The sequence below is a fragment of the Narcine bancroftii genome, chromosome 14 (assembly GCF_036971445.1).
Source record: "Narcine bancroftii isolate sNarBan1 chromosome 14, sNarBan1.hap1, whole genome shotgun sequence".
NCBI lineage: Eukaryota > Metazoa > Chordata > Chondrichthyes > Torpediniformes > Narcinidae > Narcine > Narcine bancroftii.
Window position 1 is genome coordinate 13,285,847 of NC_091482.1, and position 27,007 is coordinate 13,312,853.

Genomic DNA, 27,007 nt, shown 5'->3' on the forward strand with positions numbered 1-27,007 from the left:
TTCTCTGCAGAAATTCCAATTTTCCACATCCTGAATGCTCGTATCACCTTTGGAAACCTGAATGGTACTGATGAGCCAGTGAACTCCATCAGAAACAGTCCGACCAGTGAGGCCCCATCTCCCAGTAGTGACACATCCAGTGTGAGCAGTTCCAGCTCCATGAGTAAGTATTATAATAAGCCACAGTATGTGATTAATTACACTGGCCAACTATTTTTTTTTCCAAAAGGTTTGCTTCCTGAAAAAATTCTGGGGAGTATGATAGCCAACTTCAAGCTAAACAGATTTACTGTATCACTTAGGAAGTTGGAGAAACATTAAATTAACTTTTATTGAATTTAGCCTGTTTAATCGCATAACGACGCTGACATATTGTGCTCATTCAACTGACCTAAAAATGTTTTGCTGCTGGTTTTAATTTATACTCAGCATCTGATGCCTCGTGTCAGTGTCTAACAATAGTTGGCTAGCAATGATGGATTCCAGTTGCTCTGATATGCTTTTCCATGGTTGCAAAGTCCTGGTGAAACCTTTCACAATGTCCATCACTGTCTGCATCAAGATCAGCCAGGAGGATGTCCAATCGTGAATGCAGAAAATTAATTTTCAACGGCACGTTGCACTTCGTGGTATTCTATGCCTGTTGTCAATCAGCTGAATGTAGTTTAGTGCTCTATAGTTGCTTCAGTGGTCTATACCTGCTATCTATCCTGACGAAGCGTGCCCAGGCCGAAGACAACATTTGCGTAGCACCCGCACTGTGTGCACGACCAGGCATGTTTGGACTGACCAAAACAGCTTGCTTTGTGGGCAATATACTAGTAGATTTGAAATATCACAAAAACAGTTATATCTAAAATGTAATGGTATGTGATAGGAAAAATGTTAGACAATTTTAATTATCAGCGCCCAAAATTCACAAAATGCACCCAAAAGTGTTCAGGAAGCAAAATCTTATTGTTCAATGTTATCTGCAGTCTATACATCAACCCTGTCTCAATGTGTGGCGCTTATTATTATTCCAACCATTAAGTCACATTTGGCGTCAATTCATTTTACTTGTCCTCTCATCTTTAATTCTTATTGTAGTAAGTATGATTTGAGAAGTATAAACCAGAATTTTGGTTCTCTGTTACCCATTTTACAGTCGAAATTACCCCCATTGAGTTAAAATGTTGGCAGAGCAGATAAATATTTAATCACAAAGCCAATTACTTATTCAATTATTTATGATTTTACCGTATCCTTTTTTATTCCAGCAAATCTATTACGATTCTAATCCAAGTTTTAATATGATTTTGCCTTGCTTTGTTTCTCTGCAGAAAAATTGTGATGCACTCCTCTCCTGTGTATGTTTTGATCTGCCTTTAAATCCCACTGGGCTTCATGGTGAAATGTGCAGAAGCAAGTATTTACTAAGGGTAGCATCCTTTGCCAAAACTACTTTTTCTAACCTGCATTTTGTGGGCATGATGTGAAGAACTTGAAAGCTGTGGTCTCATGAAATATTAGAGTCTTGATCGCATGGGAATTTATCTTTTCTTTGTAATCTCTATCCCTGCAAAATTAAAATCCCTTCATGTTGCCAGCTGAAAAACATCCACTGTAAAGCAAATTCTAGCCATGCATTCAAAGTCATAATATACTTTGCATCTTTATCACCTGAAGTTGAGTTATGAGATTGTAGGATGTCATGACCAAGTCAGCCATTGCTGGAGAAGTACTCTCCACTAAAGAATTCCTGATATTTTGTTGTTGATAGAAATATTCAAAAATGGGCTTTTTTTGGCCAGGAAGTGTTTAATTTAAATACCATCAACAACTGGTTTCCAACAGATTACATTCTAATCCATATACATCAATACCACTTTATTTCCATGCTTATGCAACACATAATTTAACAGAATTTGGAAATGGCTTCCCATCTACCGACCATTCTCTCTCTCTAACCAGAATTCCTTCTGTGATGTGAATGATCTCACTGGACTTCTGAATTAATGCCTCACAGAAAGGCTGTATTTTTATTTCTCTCCCTCTTAACATATGACATCATTCATTCAGGTGCCTTGCCATTCGGTGTGGACGATCATATCTCTCCATCTTTTTTAAACATTTTATTTATAAATTTTAAAACCACAATAAAATTCACTTATTTTAAAATATTACAAATCCATTACAAATACATGTATATATAAGAAAAAAGAAAGGCCACCTATTTAACCCCTCTAACCACCTACAAAAACAAGAAAGAAAAATAGAAAAACAGGACGAGATTTTCGACAGAAGTACTCCTCACTCTAAGGGTTTTTATAATATGCAGAGACCTATTTTAGGAGAAAGTGAATGTCTGAGTTTCATTTAAATATTCATAGCAACACTTTGTAAATACGGGCACCATATTTTCCAGAATGTATATTTATCTCTTAAATTGTGTCATTTTCTCAAGTGGTATACATCTCTAAACTTCTGCATGCCATTTCTCAATTCCCAAATCTATATCAGACTTTCAAGTTATGGCAATACATTTTCTACCTTTTGCTAAAGCAATTTGAACAAACTTCACATGGTTCATATTCAATTTTAATTTAGGTTTAATCCCTTTAATATCACCTAGTAAAAATAACTGAATCCTGTGGGAATTTAATCCCCATTATTGATTCTATTAAATTACTAACTTTCTGTCTACATCTAAAACTTAAATCCAAAAAGGTATGGTTCAATTTATTTAACTTTTGTAGTGTCAAATAATTAAATGAATAAAATTATATTGTACTAACCTACACTTCACATTTATTGTACATTTCATACTTTCTCTGCATAAATCCATCCAGTTGCACTCATCTATTTGCTTATTTAAATCTACTTCCCATATTTGTCTTGATTTATGTAACCCTATTTTCTGAGCTTTCTTTTGTAACAACCTATACATTGCTGAAGTAAATTTCTTTGTATCTCCATTAAACAACAATGACTCCACTCTGTCTCTCCTAGCAATAACGGATCTTGACCAAAATTTTCATGTAAAATATTTGTAACCTAATAAGTCTAGTGTTCTCAGATACCTTATACTTCCCTTTCATTCTACTCAAAGTAATAAATTTCCCCACTTCAAAACAATCTTCAATCTTCTTAATACCATGACATTGCCAAATCTTTAAAAATTGATTTCCCATAGAAAATGGAATAAATCTATTTTGAAATAAGGGTGTTCTTCTCGACATTAAATCTCCTCCCCCAATCTCTTTATCAACCTTATTCGAAAGCACAATTAAATGTTTCAATATAGGAGTTTCTTTATTCGCTATTAACAATCTTGAATTCCATTTATAAATAAAATAAGCTTCCCCTATTTTACTGAGTTCTATATTCACCCGAGCTGGAATTTTGTCTCAACCATACATTACATTAATAAATTGCAACTGGGCTGCTTTATAATAATTCATAAAATTGGGGAGGTGTAAACCCCCTAAATCGTACCTCCATGTTAATTTTTCCAAAGAAATCCTTTCCATAAAAATTTCCTAACACAAACATTTAATTCCTTAAAATTTTTTTGAGGAATTGAAATTGGAATCAATTGAAAAAGATATTGTATTTTAGGAAATACATTAATCTTAACACAATTTACTCTACCTATTAAAGTAATAAATAATGTATTCCATCTTTCCATATCATCTCTTTTTTTCTTTAATAATGGTGAGTAATTTAATTTGAATAATTTTTTTAACTGTGGTTCCACACGACTGTTAAGTCAATAAAAACATCATCTACAAATAAATGTATTTTATATTCTTCCTGGTTCACGTTAATACAGATAATCTTTGAATCTTGTCTTATTAGTTTAGCTAAAGGTTCAATTGCTAAAATAAATAAAGCTGGCGACATTGGACAACCTTGTCTACTTGATCTAGTCAATCAAAAAGGTGCTGAAACTTGAGCATTAGTGACTACCTTCACACTAGGGTTTTTATATAACATTTTAACCAATCTATAAATATTGATCCTAACCTGCATTTCTCCAAATGTCTCTCCATCCATCACAATCTCTGACCCTCCGAATTGTAGTTGTTTCCTCCCGTTTTTCTTTGGTGAAGGATCCATCTTCGAGCTGAGACCATAGTTGATTTTGAGTTCATGATTATACAAGGGAAAAATACTGAAGTGGTTTTCCATTGCCTTTTTCAGTTGCAGTGCCAATACTGGACAAGTAAACCTGGCTGTGGATCCGCAGATTCATCTGCCCGGCATTTTTAGTTTTAGGGTCATAAATTCCAATTTGTAGAATCTGCTTGTAAAAACCATCCACCATCTGCAATCTATGGCTTCACATGACCCTGATTGGGAGGTCAAACAGATACTACACCTTTCCTAAGGGGGACCTGTAGGTTATTGGATAGAAGGATCGCCTTACACTTCCTTTTGCTGAGCAATTGCGCAGCACCAACACTGATTAGAACATAGAAAATAGAAATCTACAAAATCATGACAAAATAGACCCTACTGCCACTACTTTTCCCGGAAGCTCATTCCATGCAGCCACCACTCTCTGAAGGCCAACTGATATAATGTAATTGATACCAAGATTACCTTTGTTTGTACATTGCCCAGCCCATGTGTGCTTCTGTCAGTTGTACTTCATCAAAATGGAAAGCCAACCAATTGCAAACAGTTGCCAACTGCTGCAGAGCCCATGACCAATGTAGACTTGAGTGTGCCTGTGCTCTACCAGAAGCATCTTCCATAAAAGTTTTGACAATTCTGATTTCTTACCACTTTTTCATTGTCTTTCCTTGGTTATGTTACAAACAAGGCTGTCATTAGTCATAGGCCTCTCTGACTGGAGGCCTGTGACTAGTGGTGTGCCTCAAGGATCAGTGTTGGCTCCATTGCTGTTTATCATCAATATCAATTATCTGGATGAAAATGTGGTAGATGAGGTCAGAAAATTTGCAGATGATCCTAAGATTGAAGGTGTAGAGAATAGTGATGGAGATTTTTAAAGATTGAACTAGATGAAAAAATGGGGTGCAAAATGGCAGATAGAATTTAATGTGGACAAGTGTGAGGTGTAGCACTTTGGAAGGACAAATCAGGGTAGGATTTACATGGTAAATGATAGGGTATTAAGGAGTGCGTTAGATCAGAGGGATCTGAGAACACAGATAAATTATTCCCTGAAAGTGACATCAGAGGTAAATAAGGATGAAAAGAGATTTTTTGGCATATTGGTCTTAATAAATTATTTAGTACAGAGGTTGAAATGAAATACGAAAGTCTGCAGATGCTATGGTTAGAGTGGAAAAACAAAAATACTGGAGAAACTTAGCTGGTCTCGCAGCGTCCAAAGGAGGTAAATAATCAATGTTTCAGACCTTCTTCAAGGTATGAACAAACAACAGGCAGGGTGCCTGATTAAAAAGGATGGGGGAGGAGGGAAAAATGGGGAGGGGAGGAGCATCACCCAATAGGCAAAAGGTGATAATTGGGTATCGATAAGAAAGGGAAAGTGAGAATTGATAAGGGGAGTAATGTGGCTCTGTCAATGCAGAGCTGGAGGGAAAGGAGAGGGATAAAAGAAAGAGAGAGAGAATTAGAGGAGAGGAGACACAGTGATAGAGGAAGAGGAAAGAAAAGGGGAGGAGTTGCTAATGGAAAATGGAGAAGTTGATGTTAATGCCACCTGGTTGAAGGATGCCCAGATGGAATATGAGGTGGTGTTCCTCCAATTTGCATTTGGTCTCAGTCTGGCAGTGGCATGGGAATGGGGCAGGGAATTGAAATGGTTTACCACTGGGAGAGTCCTGATATTGCAGCAGACAGAGCTATGGTGCTCAACAAAGCGATCTCCCAGTCTGTGGCCAGTCTTTCCGATGTAAAGGAGACTATAATGGGAGCACCGGATGCAGGAGATGACCTGCAGATTCACAAGTGAAGTGTTGCTTCACTTGGAAGAACTGTTTGGAGCCCAGAAAGGTGGGGAGGGCGGAGGAGTGAGCGCAAGTGGAGCAACTCCTACGGTCACAGAGGTAGGTGCTAACGTGGTGATTGGTGGGAAGGGAGGAGTGGGGGAGGGAGGGAGTAGTCCCTATGGAAGGTGGAAAGGGAAGTAGAGGGGAAGATGTGTCTGGTGGTGAGATCACGTGATAGGTGGCAGAAATGATGGGCTGGCTTCCACAGCCAATCATTTTTCCTGACTTTATGCCACTGCTGCCAGGTCAGTTTCCAGGCCTCCCAGTTTGGCCCCCACAAGGACCTCAGGTATATGTGCTGAATTGACTGTTGTTCACTTCGCTTCTCTCACTGTGTCCTATAGACCACACTCTGTGCACTTATATCTGCAGACCCTCACTCTCTCACTTCCATAGCTCCAAAACTTTCTCGCCACGACTACCATAGACCTTCCCTACACTTCATTCTCCACTGGATCCATGCAGTCAACCGATTCTACACTCACCTGGTGTCCATTAAGGATCAAAAGCTCACATACCTTGAGACTTCAACCTCTGTGACTACTGGTGTCCCACAGGACTGAGCCTCCGTCGCAAACTCCCACTCTGGCTCTGGGCGAGCCTCCATTGTGAACTCCCACTTGGCCCTGGCAATCTACAGGAGTGAGTCTCTGTCACAAACTCTCACTCTGCCTCTGATGGCCTAGATAACTGAGCCTTCATCACATACTCACACCCTGGCCCTTCTCACCTTCCCCCACTCCGACTTCCCCAAGCCTACCATTCCTTCCTTGGATCCCTCCCACCTGGATCCACCCTATCCTCCTACCCTTGACACCCTCCATTCCACTGGTCCCCACTCCAATGCCTGCTTGGTCTTTACCTTCTCCTCTCAGAGACGGAAAGCTCTGTCCTCAGTAGAAGCCTCACGGTCCCCCTTCGCCCACACTTTCTTCCTCCTACTGTACACCTCATTCTGACTTTCAGTCCACTTTGGATATTTATATTTCCAACTGCCGCTGAGATACTAACAGTCTCTTCCTTACCACTCTCTTCACTTATTCTAATCTCATTCCCTCTGAACACCGGGCCTTCCACTCACTCTGGGCGGATCTCATCCTCCCTATCAAACCCACTGACAAGGGTGCACTGTTGTGGTCTGGCACACTAACCTCTATCTGGCCGAAGCCAGATCACAATTCTCATGTACCTCCCCATATTTACACCTTCAACACAACCCTACCAAAACTCATCATGTATTATCTCTGAACTCATCAATTCCAGTCATCTTCCTTGCAGTTTCCAACAACGCCACACTGCCTGGTTCTACCTACCCAAGATCTGAAGCCCCAATTGTCCTCGAAGACTCATAGTTTCTGAGTACTGCTGCCCCACTGAACTGGTATCTGCTAACCTTGACTCCTTGCTAACCTGGTCCAGTCCCTCCCCATCTACATGCACAATACTTCACATGCCCTCCATACTTCCAACAATTTCCAGTTAACTGAACTCAACACCTCATCTTCACTATGGACACCCAATTGGTATTCACCTCCATCCCCTATACTGAAGGCCTTTGTTTCTTCCTCGATGACAGATCCAACTGGTCTCCTTCATCACCACCCTCTTCTGGCAGAATATGTCCTCATCCTCAATAACTTTTCTTCGACTCATCCCAATTTCTCCAAGTCAAAGGAGTAGCCAGGGTCCTAATTATGCCTGTCTTTTCTTTGCTATGTGGAGCAATCCATGCTACATCTACATCAACAAAGGTTCTCAACTCTTTCTTTGCTTAATTGATGACTACACCAGAGCTTCTTCATACAACCATGATGAGTTCATCAATTTTATTCACTTTGCTGCCAACTTCCACCCCAACCTCAAATTCATTTGGTTCATCTCTAGCAATACTCTTCACTTTCTCGATCTCTCTGACTCCATCTGGGGAGACAAACTCTTAACAGACATTTTCTACAAACCCACCAACTCCCACAGCTACCCTGACTACACCTCTTCAAACCCTGCTCCCTATAAGGATTCCATTCCTTTCTCGTAATTCCTTCCTCTCTGTCATATCTCCTCCCAGGATGATGGCTTCCATGTGAGATCATCTGAGATGACCTTCTTCTTTAAAAAAAACCCTTTCCCTCTATGATCAGTAATTTGGCCCACTCACACTACCTGCGCATCTGCCATGGCCCCCTTTTCCCCCCATGTGCAACAATGACAGAATTCCCCTTGTCCTCACCTACCATCCCACCAGCCTCTGCATTTAACATTTCCTCCTCCATTTCTACCACCAACTACATGATCCCACCCCCAGACACATCTTCCACTTTCCTCCCCTCCTCACCTTCTGCAGGGTCCGCTCCCTCTGTGACTCTCTCACCTACTCCTCCCTTCCCACCACTTGCCTCTTTGGCACTTACCCCTGTGTCTGCAGGAAGTGCTACACCTTAACCCACACCTTCTCTTCACCACCATTCAGGGCCCCAAACAGTCCTTCCAAGTGAATCTGCAGGGATCATTTTTTGTACCTTGTGGTCCCATTATGGTCTCCACTACATTAGAGAGATTGGACTCAGATTTGGAGATTGCCTCATCGAGCTCCTCTGCTGCAATAGTGGGGATCTCCAAGTAGCAACTCATTTCATTTCCCCTCACCATTCCCATGCCGACATATCTGTCCATAGACTCAGACCTGCCAGACAGAAACAAACTGCAAATTGGAGGAACTACACTTTATATAGCATCTGGGCACCCTCCAACCAGACGGCATTAACATTGACCTTCAGTTTTCATTAACACCCCACCCTTCCCCAGTCTCTCCCTTTTCCTTCACAGAGCCAAGTCTCTCCCCTGATCAATTCTCACCTTTCCTCTCCTGTCCTCCTATCCGTCCAATTATTGCCTGTTGGTCTGTGCTACTCCCTGCCCTTTCTTCCCTCCACTCCAGCCTTTTTATTCAGGTGCCTACCTGCTTTTTTTTTCATACCTTGAAGAGGGGCTCAGGCCCAAAATGTTGGTTACATATCTTTGCCTCCTATGGACGCTGCGAGATCTGCTGAATTCTTCCAGCATTTTTGTGCATGTACTCCAGGAGTTGAGATGTTATGTTAAACTAGTACATGTTGGGAAGGCCAAATTTAGAGTATTGTGTGCAGTTTTGGTCATCTACTTGCAGGAAAGATTGAAAGAGTGCAGAAACATTTACAAGGATGTTGCCAGGACTTGAGGGAAAGATTAAACAGGTTAGGACTTTATTCCCTGGAAGATTTGATAGGAGATTTGATAGAGGAATACAAAATTATCACGGGCATAGATCAGATCAATGCAAGCAGGTTTTTTTCCATTGAGGTTGGGTGAGGCAAGAACGAGAGGACATGGGTTAAGGATGGAAGGTGAAATGATTAGGGAGAACATAAAAGTGAACTTCTTCATTCAGATGATGAGAGTGTGGAATGAGCTGGCAGTGGAGCTGGTAGATGTAGGTTTGATTTTGACATATACGAGAAGATTGGATAGGTACATGGATGGGAGGGGTATGGAGAGCTATGGTCCATGTGCAGGTTGATGAGACCAGGCAGAAGAATAGTTTAGTACAGACTACGTGGGCCAAGGGCCTGTTTCTGATCTGTGGCTTTCTATGGTTTTATCATTCTAGTAGTATTCCCCATTTGGATCATTTAGTGAACTTGCTCAGTGGAAAAATATAGCTTCATAACACGATATTATGAAAGAATATTGTAAGGTAGTATTTTATACAAGATACCTCTGTACATCAGGTATAGAAATCCCTTGAGACCTGTTTTTTTTCCCCAAATCTCTAACCTTTACTGGGGAGTGCAGTGAATTTTGACCTCAATATTAATAAGATTTCCATCGGCCTTGGAGAGATGTTTCTCCACTGATAAAGAGGTCTATATTGTAAACTCCTGTTCTCTGAGGATAATTCCTCGGACAAATGAAATGAAGCTGACAGAACTATTCCCCAGCACGTCAGGAGGGTAGTTTATCTTTAACTATAATTTGACTTAGAAATACCAGATATAATATTCTTTGGATATGAAAGCATAAGTGGTTAAATGAAAATCCTGAATTAATGGTTCTGGGATATTTCCAAATCCAAGCATACTTTTATTTTTTTAAATTTAGATAACAGGCCATTTTGCCCACAATCCCGTGCCGCCCAATTTACCCCAATTAACCTACAACCCCCAGTATGTTTTGAATGGTGGGAGGAATCTGGAGCCTTGGGGGAAATCCCACACAGACACGGGGAGAATGTATAAACTCCTTACAGATAGCACAGGATTCGAACCCAGATCCCAATTGCTGGCACTGTAAAGGCGTTGCGCTAACTGCTACGTCAACCATACTTGCTTAGAAATTAAAATAAATCATCTGATTTTAAAAAAATCAAGGAGACTAGAGAACTGCCTGTCATTAAGAAAAATGTGGGGACTACTGACCTCACCTGCTCTAATCTCTGGTGATTCTAGAGTCACATATTTTGGTTGATTTTTAGCCAGCGTCTGAAATGGCCAAGTCAGTTGCTAAATTAGACACAGGTAAATAACTTCCAATCCCATGAATAAACAAAAAGAGATACCATATGTAGGATTTGTCAATGTTCTATGGAGAGTCATCTGTAATAATTATGTTGATAGATTGACTGTAATTATGGGCTATTAGTACCTGCTATATTGCTGACTTCCTTTGTCTGTGCTCAATGTTCTCGATAGTTGTTTTTAGCATCGAGAGCCAAGCTCTATCCTTCGCTAACCTAGAATCTGATGCAGGCTTACCAAAGAATGTCACGTAGAAAGGTGCAAAGCAGGTGGAAAGCTGGCATTACTTTTGGCCTCACTGAGTAGTAAACCATCTGAAAAGTTGCTGTTGTCAGCAGTAATTATGGGATATGGGCACTTTTCAGGACTAGCAGGCTGTGGTTCTGGACCACTGATCGAGAGACATAATTCAAATCCCATCTGCGCAGCTGGGGAATTTAAGTTCAAGTCAGTAAATAGATCTGAAATTTAAAGAAAGCTGGAATAGGAACCACTTAAAGGAATCTGTACATTAATGTGATGGAAACTCATCAGAAACATTAGGTGGATATTATAGAGAGAGATGCTGAGGTAGAGAGTGTTAGAAATACTGGCAATGGCTGGAAACATAAAGTGAGATTTAAACCAAATAGCAGTCATAAACAGATCCAGCAAATGTATATAAAAAACGCAATGCACTTCCAGAATGGGGTACATTATTTTGTGGTGAAAGATAACATTTTCCTCGTCTCATGAGTGCATCCCGCTTTTAATCAGAAATGGATTTCTGCTAAAACACAAAACTACTGCTGGTCAGACAGAAAAAACCCAGCTTTTATGTAGCCAGTGGGATCATCTGGTCAGACTGACAGAGAGATGATGCCCAGGAAGGGTTAAACCTCTGAAAAATCAACGAGAGTGCATAAAATGAACGGAGTGATAACTATTTCAAAACTAGAAGTTTGATAATAATATTAACAGTTCTCCGCTTTTATTTTATTTGTAAACTAATAAACAAATAACACTGCCTTTGTGAAATGCGAGAGGAAGTATCTGACTTTACCTCACTATGATGAAAGTTTATTTTGACATACAGCAGAGTTGCAGGCCCTTCTGGCCCATGAGGCCGGGCCACCCAAATACCAATTAACCTACAACTCCTGTACATTTTGAAGGGTGGGAAGAAACCAGAGCACCTGGATGAAACAGACACAAACACAGGGAGAACACAAAAGTGCCTTAGAGACAGCATCGGATTCGAACCGGTGATAACCACGCTTGACCATAATGAACTTTTATACTCTAAACCATGGTAATTGCATGGATTTCTTCAGAGTTAAATTTTTTTAAAGATAGGTACAAAATTAAAGCAGATTAGTAATTCCTGAATTTTTTTTCGTTGCAGCAACCATATAAATGAAATACATTTGCTCTAAACTGGGTGCGGTGCATATAACTGCAGTCGTTTTTATCTTGTAATTGCTTGTAATTGGTAGAGATGATCCCCAATGATTTCTACAAGCTCCAATCAACAGTTTTTATGCAATGTTTACAGGCACAAATTTGTGAAAAGGTTTTTTTTAAAATTTTGATAATGTGACTTTTCTGAGCATTAGCCAATGTAGATCTGACCTCTCCTTCCACCAGCTGAGCTAGACCCATTGGAGCCAGTACCATTAAAACACTACCGAAGCACATTACTATTAATTTTATGTTCCCCTTGTTAATTATTACGGGGAAATTGAATGGTGCTTGTTTTAGAGGGGCATGACTTGATCTCAACAAATAGCCTATCAGCTCTGTTCAGTGGAGCACAGAACGACTCTGTTAGATGATCCAGGAGTTGCTCTCCTTGAATGTAGGTTTCTCTTTTCATTTTAAAATATTTTTATTGTTTAACATATAAATCCTACATACAAAGTCATCCAATATAACAAACAATAGGTCATATATATATATATATATATATATATATTATATGTGTGTGTGTGTGTGTGTGTGTGTGTATATATATATATATGTGTGTGTGTGTGTGTGTGTGTGTGTGTGTGTATATATATATGTGTGTGTGTGTGTGTGTGTGTGTGTGTGTGTGTGTGTGTGTGTGAATATATGTGTGTGTGTGTATATATATATATATATGTGTGTGTGTATATATATATATATATATGTGTGTGTGTGTGTATATATATATATATATGTGATATATAAAACATATAATGTAAATCAGAAACCTATCCATAATTGTTTATTTGACTTGTTTCTTTAAAACATCAAATTCTATCAATATGGTAATTAATCATTTATCTTTTTCTCCTAATATATCTAAATACAGTTCAGGATGGAAAATAGATAAGATTAAACAATCCCTTTATATAAACAAAGGGCAAATAGCATCTTAATTAATGATATGATCCATGACAACCATTTACACCAATTAATCTAAAAAAAGATAAAAAGAAAAAAAAACCAAAAATCCTCTGACTAATCTAACCCCTCCCTCTAAACAAGGTGAACTTGTAGAATTGTAGATCAGATAGCGATCTTCAGACACCAGACAGAGGGTCTCTGGAGCATCCAGACTTCTTAAATCTTCCAATTCTGATAGCAATATATGAATGGACCCCACCTCTTGTCAAATTGAGACTGTAGGTTTCTTGACCTTTCTGTTTGAGTTCTTGCAAGAGAGGAACCCAAAACAGTTAGTGGATACAGGAACAAAGAACTCTTAGTGCACCTGTAAAGGACTGAGATGAGACTGCACCAGGAATTCTGTGTGCAAATTTACATAAGCAGGAATTCCAGAATGGCAGGTCTGCCTGAAAGAAACACTTGAGCAGATTGTAGTCTCCCGAGTTTAGACAAATAAGAAGAATATTGCCATGAAATGTTCTGAATGGCTTGAAAGATTCAATGCAAAATGAATGTTTCCCTTAAGTGAGGGATATAGAACCTTGAACACAGTTTCAGAATAAAGAAATCATTAATGACAGATATGAGGACAATTTTGTTTCAATTTAGAAGGTGGAACAGTAACGTGTTCATTCAAAACAGAGATTAATAGATTTATGGACACTTAATGGAATCAAGTTCAAATTTGAGTCAGGTTTAAATTTATTCTCTGGTTATACTTCGCACAATGAGAACAGTTTTCACATGAGCAGGCTTGCAAGTCAACACTAAAATGCATACAGCTGTACAAAGTAAAAGACCAAGAGCACCATTACATGTATAGTGTCACAGTGAAAAGATCAATTCATATGAGGACAAGGTAGCATGTGGGGAAGAAATCATCTTTATCCGTGTTAGTGCCCAATTTCACTTCCTTCAATCTACTCACTGTGATGGGAAGGTGTAGAGAGAGTGTCTGGGGTGGGATGGGTTCTTCATTATGTTGGCTAGTTTTCGTAGGCAGTTGGACGTGTTGATGGAAGAGAGAGTGGGTGGGTTTGCATAATGTTCTGAGCTGCACTCACCACCTTTTGCAGGTTTTTTTTCCGATCTTGAGCTGAGCAGCTCTCATACCACACTGGGATGCGTTCAGGTTGGATGCTTTCAACAGTGCACCTGTGGAGATTGTTAAGGGAGTTGAGGGAAGCAACAAACTTCCTGGGCCTTCTTGACTGCCATGTCAACGTGTTTGGTCACTGTAAAATTCAACTCCCACACTGTCTCCACTTCAGGACCCATCATATGGATCAGAGAGGGAGTCAACCCTCCCCCTCCTGAATCCTTCTTTGTTTCACTGACATTGAGAGAGAGAGCACCAGGCTACTACACTTTCCATCTCATTATTTTTGAGATATTGCCTGCAGCTCGCAATGTGAGGAGCATTTTATTGGGAGTGTATTAGAAATCTATGGAAGCAGAAAGTGCCTTTTTAAACAGATGAATAAGCAGCTTAATTGAGAGAGAAAGCAAGGAAGTTGGCAACAAAAAACACATTTTAAAAAACAGGGGGGAGCTGAGGAGAATGATTAGGAAGATGGGCTCATGCTGATTGAAAAATAACCTTCAAAAGGGTCCTTTAAAATTCTGGCTTTGCAACAGTGGCAGACTGGCTCTTCGTCTAGGTGCTTGGAAGGCTGAATTTTTCTCTAGAATCCCATAAATGTGCAGTTGTGCTGGGGCCCATCAGTGTTGACTTGGTTTCCGAATGGTGGCACCTTCTCCGCCAAACCCCCACTTACTTTGCCTGTAGTCCACAATAAAAGTTCATCACAGTATGACTTAAGAGGTGTATAGACCAAGAACTATGGTGATCAGTGCCCGGATTAGATTATTATAACATCAGCAATAATGCTGGTCTTATTTCGAGATCTTTTATTTTCACCATGAACTCTTGATTCCTTACTGCCAACTCCCTCCCTCGCAGCTTGGTAGCAGAAACTATCTGATCAGAGCCTTGGTGTTACTTTTGGCCCAGAGGACAACTTCCAACTGCTTGAGGAATGAGAGACAATCTTGAATCTTCATGTCCATATCAACTGTTCTCCACCTCCATTATATAACCCAATTCCTTTTCAATTTTTCTCCCCATCTGTTGATGAGGTCCTCATCCATCGACAACTGCTAAAAAATCTAGGGATATTGGCCATAAATGTGAAGTGCATTTATTCTAATTCTCAGCAGTCCCTTTCTGCAGCCTATCTGGAGTTTGCTCATTCTCCATGACCATGTGGGATTCCTCTGGAATGCTCTGGTTTCATTTCTCACATTAAAACCTGCTTGAATACTGTAAGCTGCCATAGTGGGCAGGTAGAATCTGTGGGGATGGGGGCGGGGAGCGGGGGAGTTCAGGGGATGTGGAGAGAATAAAATTATGGGATTAAAACAGGGTAGGTACAAATGGGTCTCTGATGTTCAGAATGCACTCGATGAGCCAAAGGAGAGTGTTCTTAAAGTGGATAGCAGAAACATAGCAACACTGAAGCTCCGTAAAAATAAAGGCAACTGAAGAATAGATGTGTTATTTGCAATACACAAACGTGCTGGAGAAACTCAGCAGGTCATGCAGCAGCCACAGGAGGAAAAGGGTAACCAACATTTCGGGCCTGGGCCCTTCGTCAGGTATGACTTTGAGTTCCATTCAGTAGGTTCTCGCCTAACTATCTTGGTCAGTTCTTTTCTGTCACAGAAGAGGCCAGTTGCCCATCAGATTTATATTGTCAGCCAACTGAACCATTCCACTGGTCTCAACTCCCCCACCCCATTCCTTCTGTGCCCCCTCATTGTGCAGATGGCTCTCGCATCCATCTGAGGTCATAAAGAACATGCTGAAATCTGTTTTAACAAAGACAAAATGTCAATTAAGTTTAAGCTTCTTTTGCCAGCTTCATGCCGTGGCTGTGACATGGACCCTGCACTCTTTGAGGTGCCCAGAGGCTACACTGTTGTTGGCAGCAATCGGGATTCCCTGAGAGAGGAGGATGATGACCTCCTGCAGTTCGCCATTCAGCAGAGTTTGCTCGAAGCAGGCACCGAATATGATCAGGTAGGGAAAGGTCTTCATTCTAGTGGAAATGCTTGCCTGGGTCTGGTGGTCATAACTAGATGCCAGAACTGATGGATGGGGTCTACATTGCAAATTAAGGGACATAATAAGGGCTGGGGTTTGTACCTAAAATATCAAAAACAGGAAATTAGAACTACATGGTAACGTCTGGTCATTAGCTGATTGGCAGGAAGCAGGGAGTTAGAATACAAAGATCATATTCTGATTGGCTGCCAATTGCTAGTGGTAAACCACAGGAGTCGGTGTTGGGCCGTTTCTTTTTATGTTGTATATTAATGATTTAGATTGTGGAATGAATGGTTTGTGGCTGGTTTGCAGATGATACAAAGGTTTGTGGAGGAGCAGGTAGTGTTGAGGAAACACGGAGGGTGCAGAAGGAATTAGATTGGCGCAATGTGCAGAGAAATGGCAAATAAAATATAATGCAGTCATGCACTTTGGTAGAAAAAAATAAACAGGCAGGCTATTTTTTTTAATTTGGGAGAAAAACAAAAATGCCTAGATGCAAGATAGCCTGAAAGTAAATTTTATTGTTGAGACGATGGTGAAGAGATAAATGCAATGCTGACTTTCACGTCAGGCACTGGTAGGACCTCACTTGGAGCATTGTGAGCAGTTTTGGACTCCTCATTTCAGAAAAGTTGTGCTGATGTTAAAGAGCGTTCAGAGGTTGTTCACAAGGATAATTCTGGGAATGAAAGCATTATCATATTTGACAGCTCTTGGACTTTCAGAGAATGGGGGGATCTCATTGAAACATTTTGAATGATGAAAGGCATGGACAGAGTAGATGTAGAAAGGTTGTTTCGTCTGATGGGAAAGACCAGGACAAGAGGGCACAACTTCAATCTTTTAGCAAGAGAGTGGCATATCTGTGAAATTTGTTGCCACAGGTGGTTGTAGAGACCAGGTCATTGGATGTATTTAAGACAGAGATTGATAGGTTCTTGATTAGCCAGAGCATCAAAGGTTATGGGGAGAAAGTTGGGCAGTGGAGCTGAGTGGGAAAATGGATCAGCTCATGATCGAATGACAGGGCAGACTCGATGGGCTGAATAGCCTATTTCTGCTCCTATGTCTTATGGTCTGGCAATGGATTTAGTTGTGATCTGGGGTTTAGCAGTACATAGCTGGGGATTGGAACTGCATAGACAGGGATAGGAACTTCACTCAGTAAAGGATAGTTTGTAATTACTGAGCAAGTACTGGTGGTAGGAACGAATCGGCATGAGCCAGGGTTTAGAATGACATGTTAAGCAACATTTTGGGACTGCATGCTCAGGGCTAGGAAATTGAACTTTCTTGCTGAAGATCAGAAATTGGAATCACTTGCAAAGAAACGGCTGTTAGAAACAACTGAATAAATTGCTCTCACAATTCTGCAGCTGTCAGATGTTCTCCATTGTACTGCTGAGGAAAGAAATCTTTTACTTCATTGCATGAGTTATATTTTGTTATGAGGCACTAAGCCATTTATACTGTTTTTAAACTCTCATTTGGTCTGAAGTGTCAATTTTATATATGTGGTGTTTAGTCCCCTCTCAAACTCTGAAACACAAGCTTGGAAATCAGTGGTCTTCATTATGGTGTTACCTTAGAATCTCAAAAGACTGTAATTGTCCAATATGTTTTTAAAAAAATTTATTTGGAACACACAAGTAGTCTCAGGCAAACTAATAATAAATGAAGTGGGGGCATTTTATAAAGATGAATTTGGTTGTATTCTTTTAACCTTTAAAAGGTAGCACAGTCGGAACCAATGACCGCCAATCAGAACACCTTCTGCTCCTTTCTCCCCGTGTTCTTACCTATTTATGTAATTGTCTAAAATAGTTCAAATGCAAGCAAATTCCATGTCCTCAATGGATAAGTAAGTTCCTTCCAGAATTTCATGTCAAGAGACTGACTTGTATAATAATGGCCATAGTTTTGGATTCAGTGTGGAATGCAAAATCTTCTTCCTGTCAACTTATTCAAAATCGTTCAGATCTCAGTTTGTTCAAACATTCCTGATTATTATAATCTCTCTGCTCTGGTGGAAACACTCGTAAATCATTCTTACATTTTCTCTAATGTTTCAATATCCTTTCATTGTAATTGTAATTTGATTTCACTTAGAAGCATTGATTGGGCCTTAATAAGCTCCAGTCAATTTATTTCTCTTGAATACTATTTTGCAAAATACACAAGTATTGATGACAGCTCATGACTATTTCACATATATAGGGATGGGAGTGGGTCATTTATCCCCTCATGTCTGTTTCCTCTTCCTTTTGCACAACTTCCCTGAGGTTAGGGTCCATCACAAGTCAATCTCTTTCATTGGATTTGAGTAGACTGTCATGACCCTATCTAGACGCACTATTCAGACAGCGATTCTTCAAGGCGAGCCTCTCTACAAAGAGCGCCTATTTGTACCCTGGCAAACTTCTACAATGGTGTGGTGCAAAGTGTGCTGACCGGCTGCATCATGGTCTGATATGGGGTCACCAATACCCCTGAGCATAAAAGGTAATGGACACAGCCCAGGACATTAGAGGCAAAACGCTCCCCACTATTGAGAACATCTACAGGGAACATTGCCATCGGGAAGCAGCAGCAATCATCAGGATCCACACCACACCATCAAGAAAGAGATATAGCCCACCACAAGACTCACACCACCAAGTTCAGGAACAGCTGCTACCCAAAAACCAATCGACTCCTCAACGATAAACTCAATCAGGGCTGTTACTTTTGCACTTTATTGATTTATTTTCCTCTCTGTATTGCACAGTTTGTTTACATTTCTTTATTTGTTAACCTCTATATGTTTTTTTTTTGCACTACCCATAAGAATTAATTCTGCCTCACCTGCAGGAAAAAGAATCTCAGGGTTGTATGTAATGTCATGTGAAATCGTTCAGGAAGGGCATCCTCGCTGAGACCTGCCCACTTCATTACTTGCTCTTTTCAAGGGGCAGATCAGGGTTAACTGGTGCCCATCACTCATAATACTGAGCTCCTAGCTGGTGAATGTGACCAACCAAGGATGCGGATGGTTCTAGTTGCACATTATATGTGTGATAATTAATCTGACTGCATAAAAGTCTTGCAGAGTAACTTAATGTGGTTAATTCTGCGGATCCTCAGCTTAGCCTTTGTATAAATTCTTATCAGAGTGTTTAATGCATGGAGTTCCTTTAAAAATGGAGTGTACTGGAGTGAAACTCTCAGACGCTGTCAGACTACACAGAAATCCTGAAGGTTCAATATCTGTCTCACCAGGTGATGTATCCCTTACAACTCAACCCCGGTTCCTCTGCTTCCTTCAAAGTCATTGGAGCTCCACTTTCTGCTCTCCCTTCACTTAACTAGTTCTCTTTTCCAAGTTCCTTTGCAACTTACTGGATCCCTATTTCCTGTTCTCCCTTTAAATATACTGGGTTGACTTGAACATTTATCATTATACTAAAATATCTAAAAAGGTGAATTAAAAATGTTTAGAGTATTAATATTGAATAACATCCAATACTTCAGAAAATCTGATAATCCAGAATGTCCAGAATATACATGATTAAATAAGCTTTACTTTACAGTTGCGATCAGCAAAGAGAGCTCTGGTTACAGATCTACCTCTATCTATGTCTGCAGTGGCCCACAGACACTGCACTTTCCATCGTCATCCCACTGAGTTGGGAGTAGAATGTTTTTGCAGTCAGTAAACAGCACCTTTTCATGATAATATTTTCCACCAGAGGTGGGCTGGTTCATGACCTGGGACAGCATGAGAAATCCTAAGGCAAATCTCTTCTTAGATTTCACAACATTGCAATAATAATTGTAGGTAAGATTTATTGTATAATTCAGAATATTGAGCATTTTGCTTTAATTATGTTGTATTTCATTTGTCCATATTCTTCCGTTTTCTTAATTACAATATTGATAACAAAGAATACTTGTTATATCCTGGCTTATTCATCCCAGCTGAGTCTAGTGTAGAGAAACACACACTCTGGTCCATGGTCTCATGCACTGCCAGACTGAGACTACTCGCAAATTGGAGGAAAAGCACCTCATCTTCCAACTGTGCACCCTCCAACCGGATGGCATTTACATCAACTTCTCCGGTTTCCATTCACCCCCTCCTTCTCCCCTATCCTAAGGCTCCTTTTCTCTAGCTCTGCCTCTCCCTCTTTCCTTTTCCCTGTCTCCTTTCCTCCACCTCTGCATTCACAGAGTCACGTCCATCCTATCCATGTCCAATTATGGCCTTTTGCCTGTGGACCAATGCTCTTCCCCCTGCCTTTTCTTCTCTCCTGCTCCAGACTTTTTATTTAAGTATCTGTCTGCTTTTTGCTCACACCTTGAAGAAGGATTCAGGCCCAAAACATTATTTATACATCTTTACCGCAGGACCAATTGAGTTCCTCCAGCATTTTTACTACAATCACAGCATCTGTGGAGTTTCATGTTTCATTACACTTTAATGATATCTTTAAGATAATTGCCAAGGTTTTTAACTTCACCTTACCTATTCATCTCCAAAGAACTTCTGACCCCACTTAACCTAATGCATGAGTTAAATTGTTTGTGCATTTACCTTGTGTGAGTAGAGAAAACATGAAATGGATAGTGTAGAGCAAAGGTTAGGATAGCAGAAAATGGCAGCACAGTTAATGTAGCAGTCAGTGCAACACTATTACAGCGCCCACGACCCGGGTTTGTCTGTAAGGAGTTTGTACGTGTTCCCTGTGTCCGCCTGGGTTTCCTCTCCATGCTCCGATTTCTACCCACCTTTCAAAAAAAATGGCGATTATAGGTTAATTGGGGTATTTGGGGTGGCATGAGTTTGTGAGCCGGAAGGGCCTGTTACCGTGCTGTATGTCTATATTTAAAATATTTAAATTTAAAAAGGACCAATGTAACCTTCTTAAGATCAGATGATAATTGCTTTGTTTTCACAGACTACATTGAATCTAAAATAATGAAGTTGTGAATGCCAAAAATCACAATTTTTGTTTATACTTTTGCTCCAGGTGACTATCTGGGAGGCATTGACCAATAGCAAGCCAGGAACACGCCCGGTGACCTGTGAGGAAAGGAATGGAGAAAGGTAACAGGATTCAGAAAGATTAATTAATTCTGGGATATCGTAACTCAGAGTTGGTGTCAGAACAAGTCTAACTGGGGCATTAGGGTAACCGCGGGGCGGGCACAAACTGGCGTTCGAAAACTCACTCTGCAGGGGAGGGTGGTGGGTGCCATACCTGCCATAAACCTCCTCTGTGTGCCGTCGTCACCCTTCCCCCTCCCTCCGACGTAACAGACAAATGCGCTGCTTATATTACGTGGAGACAAAACCATGTGATGCCAGTGCTGTGGGTGGGGGGGGCACAATAACTCATTTGGGGGGCAATGCCTGCAGATGCACCCTCTTGGTGCCAGCCTTGTTGTATCTCAAGGCCTAAGGCATGGATTGCAGGCAGCTCACTCCTTCCTGTTGTCGATCTGTTTCTGGTATAATATATCCAATAGATGAAGTAACCTGTCAGGAGATTAAATCAATGTATCAAATATCCAAATTTGAATGTCTCAAAGCATAATTTCTTAATTTAGTCACATGGAAAGTATTCACCAAAACAATCAAAGAACCAGGTTAGTTGTCAGCATAGTCAGGGGGATTGGAAAGATTTCATTGTGAACTGTGAACCAAAGTTTTGTTGTTGTATTAGTTGAAAACTCAACATTAATATTGAAAAAAAAACTGATGTGCAATGATGTTTCTTGTTTTTCCACTTACATCATGAATTAAGTTCTGAATGCTTTTCCATATTTGGCCAGAACATTCAATAATGTGTGAGAAATGTCTGAATCTCTGTTACACTGCGTGGGTCACATCTTTCAGGTGTAATGAGATGAAGAAAAATAAAATGAGGAACTAAGAAGTGATTTTGCTTTAAAAAAAAATCAAAATAATCTTTTACCTATTTTACGGGAGGGAGTTTGGTTGGGCGTGTAAACTTTTTTTTGGTAAACTTTTGTAAGTAAACTCAATCACAGAAATTGGTTGAATTCAAATGATTGTGGAAAGACACGATAAGGAACTATGTTTCTGCACTCTTCTTTGAATAGCATGCAGTTCGCACACTTCTAGGTTGTTGCTAATATTTTAAACTGACGAAACGTTGTCAGTTCAAACCTACATGTTGTAAAGCAAATTGCTTCTACTCGCATACAATACAGGAATCCACCAGAAGATACATAAAACACAGATTAAAATGCATATACCTGATTCCTCTCAATTACAATCTCATAAAAAGTCATTCAGGCCATGTTGCAGAGAACATGCTCACAGTTTTAACATGAGCACACTGCAACACACTCATTGCCTTTTGCAGGAGGGATGTAGTGGCAAGAGTGTTGATTAATACCGCGGGGCGGGGGGCAAAGCAAAGATCTTTCTTCCTTCATGTAATGCCACAGTTAACTCACGCAAGGATACAAAGACTGCAGGAGGCCCCACATTGCAGTTGAGCAATCTTTGCGCTTAAATAGCCCACAGCTAAAAGGAGATTATATCATACCTCCTGCATAGCATTTACTTTTGTTCTACTCAAATTTAGTTCATAATTCCATGCATTTAATGACTTCCATGGCATTAACAAAGCCTTTACTGAGCCCTGATATATGTAGAAAAGATAATGGAGAGTTGTCTGACAAATTAATTTACTGGAAGACCAGAGCTGTGCAAACAAACAAAAATCAACGGTTCTCTGTACGACTGGAATCCAGTGTACCAGAGACTGGAGGGATTTGGGCTGAGATCTTCCAGTTTGCTGCCCTGAGACAATTCTGAGAAAGCTATCACAAAGGGAAACTTTCCAAATTAACTTCATTATCGCCTTCCTAACAATATTCACACAAAAGCAAATAGACCAGCAGTTACAAGGGATTTTTGGTGGGTTTTACCAGATGTGCGACAATTAAATTCAAATTGATCCCTTCTAATTCACACTGATCTTTGATGCTTTGGTTCTCATCAAGGCGTCAAAAACTAAAGAGATAAAGGTCCATCTGAGGATTTGCCCACTGGCTGACACATGGCAAAGCCTTTAGTGGATATTAATTCTAAGCCTTCATGAAATAAATGTCACTAGTCATTTGGCGCAAGCACATATAAAGCTGTAATAGTTATAAATACAAAAGCATTTGAAAAATGTGAAAGGTGCCCGTGGGAGATAGAGAGCTCAGATGACCAAGGTGTGGCAAATCTACCCTTCCATCACCTACACTGGATGAATTTTTCATTTGCTTTGAATACAATAGAAAACATTCAAAACGTCGATTTAGAGTGAGAGGCTAAGGGTTCTATTAATTGACGTGCTCTGAACATTGCCAAGGTCTCTGACGAGAGCTTTTAATTTGTGTGGGTTTGTATTTGGTAAGCTTGACAGCTGTGATCATCAATCACTATTTGAATTTCCCCTCAAAGCAAGTTTCATTCTGAGCTATGGACAAGGCAGAACTCTTGATGGGAGCACTGTTCCCTCCAAGCATGCACACACGTTTTGCAACCAGCACACAAAGGAAATTAATGGGCGCACAATAAGGTTAGTTCCCCAAAATAGTAGTAATTAATAATTATGCATATTGAAAATAATCTCTTAGCTAACAGTTTCCGTTAACTATCTTTATCTTTGCTATATAATCTGACCTGCTGAGATTCTCCAGCATTGTTTCTTTACATTAGGGTTAGGGTTAAGGTTAAGGTTCAGACTGAATCAAATATGAAACATCCAATGCCTTATATTGCTGGGTTTATCCAAATAAACAGTAACTGTATCTTGACCAGTAGTTTTGGTCCAACTCTGCCAATTGTTTGTTGTTTCACATATGCAGAGGTCCTCGCTCTAATGAAGTTCATCAATTTCTTTCCTTTCCCCTTTGACCCTTCAAAGTTAACTAGTTCCAAACTGAAGAACAAAATTATATTTTTCCTTTTTACTTCAAAGATTCTGAGAAACCTACATCGTCTGACACCTGTCTCCACTAAAATCATATTTATACTGTCAACTTCTAGAATAATTGCTGCATGAAATATTTCTAAAATAGATGATACTCTCTGTTGGAAAAGGACAATTATTGAGATAGTTTTGTTACAGTAAATCACCTGCAATCCAAAAAGGGTTAACTGATTCAACGTGCAGAGCTTATTTTCCTGAATTCATGTACCCACGATGCCAGTCTATTGTTCATGACTAAATGTCAAGTTTTAATCTGAAGAATTTATTATAGTCAATAGCGACATCTGAGAAGAATAATTTGCTGCCAATTATCACAAATCCAAATTATTTAAGCAGTAAAGTCCACGAATATTGGTAAAATAATGAATTTTTAACCTCGTTATCACCAATTCAAATTCCTTTCTTTAATAATCCACTTTGAAGGAATTCCCAGCAGGTTTCCATAAATTCTAACATCATCCATTGGATTTCCATGCCTCACATAGAGATTAAGAAGTTGATGTGTGAGTTATTTGAAAAAAAAAATGAGCGTTAATATTGAAGTCAAAATAAAAAGCTCTGAATGGCTGGAAATTATGTGATAAAATATCTCGCACCAACTAGCTATTTGGAAGAGTAATAATATATTACACCAAGAGCCAGCTTGCATAATAGCCATTGCATGTACTTTCCTACTCCTGGCTGTCCAAGGTCTCCCTTAAGAGCACCAACTATCCTTTTGTAATAACATTGAATCTTTAAAAATAGAGCTTTTAAAAAATTCTATCACTGAGTATTTGACTATATTAAAGTACTTGCAATGACTTTCAAATAGGAGATGAACTTCAACAAGTTAGTTTGTGAGATACAGCAAAAGTGAAATCTGTCAGAACACATAGATTTCAAGCTTTCCCTAATGGTTTTGAGTTACATATAAAATAAAACAACAGTTGGTGATTCTAAATATTCTTGTCACCACAACTCACCTCTCGATTAACGCAACACTATTACAGCGCTGTCTGTGAAGAGTTTTATGTTCTTCCGTGTCTGCGTGGTTTCCTCCCACTTTTCAAAACATACTGGGATTGTAGGTTAATTGTGTGTATCAGGGCAGCAGGGGCTCATGCACCGGATGGCCTGTTACTGTACTGTATCTCAAAAAATATATATTTTCTGGATGATTAAAAGTATAATGGTCTTTTAAAAGTATAATTTTATCAGAATGATCATGTTGCTGATTAGGCTTTCCCCAAATAAATGATTAGCTAAGAGCAGTGTTATAATGGATTCAAACTGTACATGGATAGGGACAAACCAAGGCAGGACTATAAATGGTAGGGCACTGAGGAGTGCGGAGGAACAAAGGGATCTGGAATTCAGGTACATAATTCCATGAAAGTGGCGTCAGAGGTAGACATGGTTGTGAAGAAAGCTTTTGGCATCTTGGCCTTCATAATTCAAAGTATTGAGTACAGGATTTGGGATGTTATGGTGAGGTGGTATAAGACATTGGTGAGGTCAAATATGGAGTATTGTGTGCAGTTCTGGGGACCTAACTACAGGAAAGATATCAGTAAGATTGAAAGAATGCAGAGAAAATTTACTAGGATGTTGCCATTATTGGAGTGGAGTTATAGGAAAAGATTAAACAGAGGGTTAAATGGAATTATATATATATAAAAAATAGATTATTAAAATTATGTGCAGTATTTCATGATAAGATTAAAAAGGCTTAGAACTAGAACTTGCAAGACCCTTATCTGAGTATCTATGAGACAAGATTTTTAAACTGGTAAATATCTCTTCTATATGTGCCTGACATTCAATAATCCAATTCAAAGTGGTGCATTGAGTTCACATGTCCAAAGATAAATTGGCTAGTATCTTTTCTAATATTAAACCTATTTGTGATAGATACCAATCTGAAATTGCTACATTGACACACCTATGTTTTGGTGGTGTTCATCCTTAGAAAACTATTGGAAAGAAATCTTTAATATCTTTTCAACTATACTCCAGATGGAGCGATGACCCAATCCAATAACTGTTTTTTTCAGGGTTATTGACCTAGACATAGAGAGTTTTTCTGTACCTGTTCAACAGGTTGTAGCCTTCTCTACATTGTTGGCTAGAAGAGCCATCTTATTCAACTGGAAAGACTCTAGACATCCAACCGTGGTTTTCATGTCCAAGTTTAGAAAGAAATTAGTTATCATGTATTTGATTCATTGGTGAAATTTGAAGATCCATGGCGACCTTTTATGTCTTATTTTTATGTGATGTAAATGTTTCTAATGTGATTAGATGTATTACTCTTCCAGATAAGATATAGTTTTACCTTTTTTTTTTATTTATGGTAGGAACCAAAAACTACAAAACCCTCAGGAGAAGCTGCTCAGCAGTTTTTTGTTAGTTGTGTTTTAGTAGGTTTGGTGGTTTTTTTAAAATATAAAATAGTTTTGATTTTTATTTTTCATTTTCCCCCATTGCAGTGGAGGGGGGATCGAGTTTATACTGTTTGAAGTTTTATATACATATGTGATACCGTATTTTCAGTTTTGTTCCCTTTTCTTCATTGTATTGTATTTCATATAAACAATAAAAAAGATTGAAAAAGAGTCAAGAGATTAGGTCTTTATTCCTTGGAGCGTTGAAGAATGAGGGGAGATTTGATAGAGGTTTCCAAAATTATGAGGGGATTAGACAGAGTAAATGCGAGTAGGCTCTTTCCACTAAGATTGGGAGAGATAAATCCAACAGGACATGGCTTTAGGGTGAAAGGGGAAAGTCTGATGTGATAAATGCAGGCTTACTCTTAAGTTTTAAAAATAAAGGAGGGAGGAGTCACGTGATGGAGTAGTGGCTGGTCGGGTAAAACCAGCCCTCTCAGAAATAAAGAAAAAAAGTTACGAAAAGACAAAGCTCAACAAAAATAAAATATAAAAAATAGAAGATAAAGTTACAGAGAAGAGAAAGAAGATGGCACCCAAGTAAAAACAACGAAAAAAA

The 27,007-nt window shown here is 39.5% G+C and overlaps 1 protein-coding gene across 1 annotated transcript in view; it reads left to right on the forward strand.

Moving 5' to 3' along the window:
* Positions 1-27,007, forward strand: part of ankrd13b (ankyrin repeat domain 13B) — a 234,888-nt gene that overhangs the window by 197,766 nt on the left and 10,115 nt on the right. Inside the window, exons 12-14 of the mRNA XM_069911666.1 lie at positions 11-163; positions 15,832-15,992; positions 21,032-21,108. Coding sequence (XP_069767767.1) covers positions 11-163; positions 15,832-15,992; positions 21,032-21,108 — 391 coding nt within the window. The remainder of the gene's footprint in view (positions 1-10; positions 164-15,831; positions 15,993-21,031; positions 21,109-27,007) is intronic.